The following is a 5,645-nucleotide window of genomic DNA, read 5'->3' as shown; positions in this document are numbered from 1 at the left end:
ACAACATCTTCCTGTCTATTTATTTAAATAAAATAAATAAAGAGATAATGGAAAAAGAGGAGGAAAACATTGACCTTTTAGACTCCCAGTCAGAAGATGACATAATCCAGGGAGCTTTACATTTTAACAGACCCGATAATTGGTACACCATTACAAGAGATGGATGAAATTCAGAAAGCTACGGTACTGAAAAGTTTAGCAGAAAATGCCACGGTGGCAGAGAATAAAAAGCTGAGCCTTGAACGGTTAGCAAAAATTTCTCTGCTTCTCAAACAAATTGGATCAACAGGTTGAACACAATGACGTGCTGACTAAACAATATGCAGAGAAAATCGGGATGTTTCAGGACCTTGAAGGACGCTTCCTTCGGTTTCAAAATGAACACATCGAGCATACTAAAGAACATCTGGAACAGATGACACGTTTGAAGCTAGACGCACGTGCAGAAATTGTTTCACTGAACAGCCAAGTACAGTCACTTAATGCATCACTCACTGAAGCCAGGGATGCTAAATAACTGCTTTCCACAGCATACTTTGCATTAAGACGGGATTACGACGAGACAATGTCACAAGTGTCACATATCTGTCAAGTAGCTCGAAAAAGAGAGAATCCGTTTAAATTAAGTATAATATCAGGTACTTGAACTAGTCCAGATATTATAACATGTAGTGGAGCTCCGAAGCTAAACGAAGCTAACCGACCTATTTCACTACAATAGTATTCTTTGACATAAAAAAAGCGTATGATTCTATGTGGAGGGAAGGGCTGCTAATAAAACTATAACAAAAAGGGGAATAGATGGGAGGATGTATAACTGGATTGCCAGCTTCTTTCAGGATAGAACGATTAAAGTAAAAGTTGGAGGTGAATTATTTCTACGCCGATGATTGCCAAATAGACTATATGCCACGGACTTCCGTTCTAGCACTTCCGCATTTTTCAGAAGGGCTGCGCACTTCCTGTTTGCTGTCAACACAGTGTTAGTGATGGCGTTTTTCACTCGATCACTGCAGGACTTGCCAACAATATCTGTTAATGATGTCTACAGAATTATTCAGACTTTCTCGAAAGCGCCCACATCTAAAAAGGACAAAGGATTCAAGCTTTATGTGTCCAACTACATAAATAAGTACGAAGGTAAGTCGGTATTTTTTTTTCAGTTCACCGAACTGCCTCATGCAGGCTACATATAACACAGCTAACGTAGCTAACCTTGCTAAATTGTTGAGTAAACGTGTGTTGTCTGTACAATTTTTCTGATTAACCCAAATATTAGTTTCAAACAAGGAGGCAGGAGAAATCACAGTTAGGGCTGAGTGTTTCCAGTCAATGAGGAAAAGCCAGAAGCCCCACTGTTTGAGTGTAAGTCAAAACCACCCGACATGTTCTCTACAGGGCTGTGTTTTAAGAAGCTAGTAGGACTTTGATAATTACGGTTGTCTTTTTATAATAGCATTTACAGTTGGTACTTTTTGGTCTCTTAACAAATATTTGGTATTGTACACAGATGGTGCTGAGGGAATCAAAGCCGGTGGAGTTTCAGGGATGTCAGTGCACCTGTGTGGCAGGTACAGTCCTGTGCAGCCATGTGGCAGCTCTGCTTTTCCAGACGGCTCACTACTCCCAGTTGAAGCTTCCAGCTGTTCCTCCAGTCCTAAGCTGCACAGACACCGAACAAAAGTGGCATAAACCGAGGACAATGGTAACTACATATTGATGACTCTTTATTCCTGCTTATGAATTATAGTTCAATACTGTATTTACATCAATGTTGTTTTTGGATGCAGGGCATAAAACCTGGTCCAGTTAAGGACATGGTCGTCCTGTCAGCAAAACCAAGAGAGAGGAAAATCTTTGTGTTCTTTAAATTAAAACAAACCTAATTCCTTCAGACACATGCACAAACACACACACATTTTTAAAAATTCATTAAATTTACTATCACAACACAAGCACAAAAAGTGCATGTTTTGCCGTTTTATGTGCTTTATACATAAAATGTTATGGTATGGTACTTAAGCTTGTGTTGTACTATGCCAGAGATAGGTTAAAAATGCAAATAAGTAACTAATCAAACTTCGTTTTTAAACAAGACAATAACTTTATTGCCTAAAATACAATAACATAGGCTTTATTTAGTATAAATTTCATCATTTGCCTATTAATGTCTTGTTTATGACAAATTTTTATTTTTCTCAACAGAAGCAACTTGTATAAAGGCACTACCAGCCCTCTGCCACTCATCTCGACCCTAAGGATACAGGATGTGTACCGGGGACTTCCAGCTGAAGAAGCTCCAATGATCACCACAATGGCTGTCTCCAACGATGTCCCTCTTGTTGACTCTTTGTTTGGTCCAGTACAAGAGGGAAGTGTTCTGTCATATCAGCTGCCAGCAAAGGTAGTTCCCAGGACCCGTCCACACCAACACGTCCTTTCTCCCCCACAGCTTCCACTCTACAATTACAGGCTTGAACACTCCAGCTGTGCGTATGTATGTTCAGAACAACAGCAACACCATATGATGTCCCTTGAGACAACGTTAGAGATGTCTCACAAAATTGAGAGCAGCACACGGGAGCAGAGCTTCTGTCCAGAGTGGCACCAACTAAGAAAGTGTCGTGTTACTTCAACAAGGTTTAGGGAGGTCTGTCGCACCAGGGGTGACAGCTCTTCTGAAAATCTTGCGAAAAGGCTTCTGAGACCCTGCAGTCAAACTGCTGACATGCGGCGGGGGCTTGCCTTAGAGCCAACAGCTATAGAGGAGTATTGCAGGGTAAGGGAAGTAAACCACTACCCATGTGGGTTCTTGATACATCCTGACGCACCATGGATGGCGTCATCACCAGATGGAATTATTTACGATCCTGAGGAGCAACAAGTGTTTGGCCTTTTAGAAATAAAATGCCCAAATGTGACAAGCTATGTGGACTGCTCTTACATAATGATTAGGGATGGTAGGCAGACACTCAAACGTACACACCCATATTACTGGCAAATCCAGGGACAAATGCTAATTTCAGGGTGTGACTGGTGTGACTTTGTCATTTACACAGAAAATGACATGTTTATTGAGAGGGTTCCCCGTGACATGCAAGTACTGCAAACCATAAAACAAAAGGTTGACCATTTCTTTTTTTATTTTTACCTCAGCGCTTGCCTGGCAAATTAAAAGTAACATAGTCAAATTTTAACCTTTGCATATATGATTGAAAATACTGTTAATACTTGTGTCATGTTCCTTCCATTTATATTATTTTTAAGCAGTTAGATTTATGTATTTCTCTTTAAGGTCAGATACAATTTATTCTGTTTGAAATTAGCTATTAGGCTGTTATAATCATACCCTCTTTGTGAACTGTGTTTTTCTGTTTCAACAGTTTGCATTCACTAGATGAGTGGCATTTTTTGAAAAAAAAAAAAATAAAATAAATTTTTTCATTTCAGTTTTATTAGTACTGTATTTCAATATCCCACTTGATGGCTTGACTTATATGAAAAATGTTATAAAAGAACTGATTTAATGGAAAAAGTTCAGAGAAATTGAAATATTTAGGACAGTGATTTAATTTTATTGTAAGTACAAAAAAACAAAATCAAACATAGATATACAGCATATTTTCTTGCTGTTACTCAGATGTCAGGCTTCTTTGCCCAGGCCTTTACTAGTGGGCCATTTTCATAATTTGTGAGTAGACAAGCAACAGTGAACAGTTGGTTGATTATACCAAAAACACCTAGGGGAATTTCAGAGTCAAGTAACTTGTGCTCTTTGACCCGGCGAATGAGGCGCTCCACATGCACCCTGAGACGTGCTATGTCCTGGGTCTCTCTAACATCCTCAGCAGACATCTGAGACCTGCCAGACAGAAATGCTGGCCTGTAAACTTTGCAGGGGACAATGTCATCAATAAGAAAGCCCCTGTCCACCATAACAGCCATCCCTGGTTTTAACAGCGTGATGAGACCAGATTCACGGGTGATCTGCTTGTCACTGATAGACCCGGCATACAGTCCAGAGATGAATGTCACTGCCCCATGAGGTGCAATCCCAATCAGCCCTTTCAGAGTGCAGTGGGATTTATAAGATGAAAACACCTCACTCTGGAGGAGAGGGGAAGATGGGCACTGACACCTCAGCTCAGTGCAGTCAAGGATGACTGTAGTGTCAGGGTAGTGTTTGAAGTCTGCCGGTAGATGTTTTCGTATATGTTCCTCCGGTATCCAGATCCTAATTGAACCTAAGACTGTAAATAAAAAATTGCTCCATGTTGTGATGATCCTGCTGACAGTGGACTGATGGACACCGTACCGGTCAGCAAGATCACGTTGCTTGGATCCAAGGGCAAGGTAATTTAAAAACATGAAAAACTCATCGATGGGCTGCAAAGTACAAGTTGATGGAGTGGAGTCGAGGGCAGTTCCTCTCTGTCCTTGGCGAACACTGACCATGGATGGCAGAGAGGGCTCAATCATGCCCCAGAAATGCATCAGAAGGTCATATGATGCAAACCTGAAAAAAAAACATACCATAACAATTAGTGTCCATGTTAAACTACACAGCATACTTAAAAATAAATTCAACCCCAGGCACTGTGCTGTAATACTGTAATTAATTTAGAATATAAATACTTATGACAAATAACTAATACCAATCTTCCATATGTTACATTATTCATAGATGACTGTTTGAATTGATATTTTGAGTTAATTTTGTTTTAAAGAAGGGGCTGATATAATAAGATTATTTCTTCTGCTACCTTTCATTTTATGTATTTTTTTCATGTGGTTTTGTAAATTGTTTTTTTGGGGCTTTAAGTATGAAATGAACACAAAAAATTAAAATAAATGAAATGTATACATACACACAAATAATATACCTAGGCACATAGACACACACACACACATTAAATATAGAGAGAGACAGAGAGAGAGCGAACTTAATTCAAACTGAATTTTTCGCTTTAGCATATAACTCGTGAAAAGGTTTTCTAAAATAATTTTATACTCTGTGTAACACAAACGCGCGCGCATCCCCCTCCTCACACACACACACACACACACACACACACACACACACACACACACACCTACCTTGTGAAGAATCTAATGTCCTTGTCGGAGGATGCAAAACGGTGAATGCCGAATCGCTGCCTCAGCGTCAGGCTCTCAACCTGTTCCCGTAGCTGGCGGACTTCCTCCCGGAGATTATTATTTTCCTCCAGCACTGAATCCACAACTGCAGGGTCTGGACTAGCAGCATAATCGTGATCCTTATGGGTGTCTACACTGGCTGTTGTATTATCTTCCTCCTCGCTGTCCTCTGGAGGTGGTCTTTTCCTTCTCTCCCAAACCGCGGGTCTTGGAGGTGGAAGGGAGTAATTATTCCATTCAAACAAAGCAGGTACAGCTCCCTTTTTTAACATCCGTCTTCCCTTTTCGGATACTGGCTCTTGAATGTCCTCAGGTTTGAAATGCCGACTACAAACGCGGGTGTGAACTTTTAAAGCTAAGTTTTCCCTGCGGATAGCCACGGTCCATTGTCGCCTTAACTCCTCATCGGCAGGAAAATGGAAAAAACTAACTACTCTATTGTACCTACTGGTTAGTGGACACAACGGCACACAACAGAACTGACTTGC

General features: G+C 40.4%; 1 protein-coding gene and 1 long non-coding RNA gene across 2 annotated transcripts; one reads left to right on the top strand and one right to left on the bottom strand.

The window, feature by feature from the left end:
- Window positions 1-933: 933 nt before the first annotated feature.
- On the top strand, window positions 934-1,860 carry LOC119430308. Its single transcript, XR_005187901.1, has 3 exons — window positions 934-1,140; window positions 1,511-1,705; window positions 1,791-1,860. It is a non-coding gene; the product is annotated as an uncharacterized LOC119430308 (long non-coding RNA).
- A 1,776-nt stretch (window positions 1,861-3,636) lies between these two features.
- Window positions 3,637-5,429, bottom strand: LOC119427608. Its single transcript, XM_037695246.1, has 2 exons — window positions 5,098-5,429; window positions 3,637-4,516 (listed from the first exon to the last, which is right to left on the bottom strand). Exons 1-2 carry the CDS (start codon window positions 5,427-5,429, stop codon window positions 3,637-3,639), a joined length of 1,212 nt encoding a protein of 403 aa, XP_037551174.1.
- Between the last annotated feature and the right edge of the window lie 216 nt (window positions 5,430-5,645).

This window comes from Nematolebias whitei, chromosome 2 (assembly GCF_014905685.2).
Source record: "Nematolebias whitei isolate Nwh7 chromosome 2, NemWhi1, whole genome shotgun sequence".
Taxonomy (NCBI): Eukaryota; Metazoa; Chordata; class Actinopteri; order Cyprinodontiformes; family Rivulidae; genus Nematolebias; species Nematolebias whitei.
The sequence above is the reverse complement of the archived record's forward strand: the minus strand, read 5'-3'. Positions and strand labels throughout refer to the sequence as shown.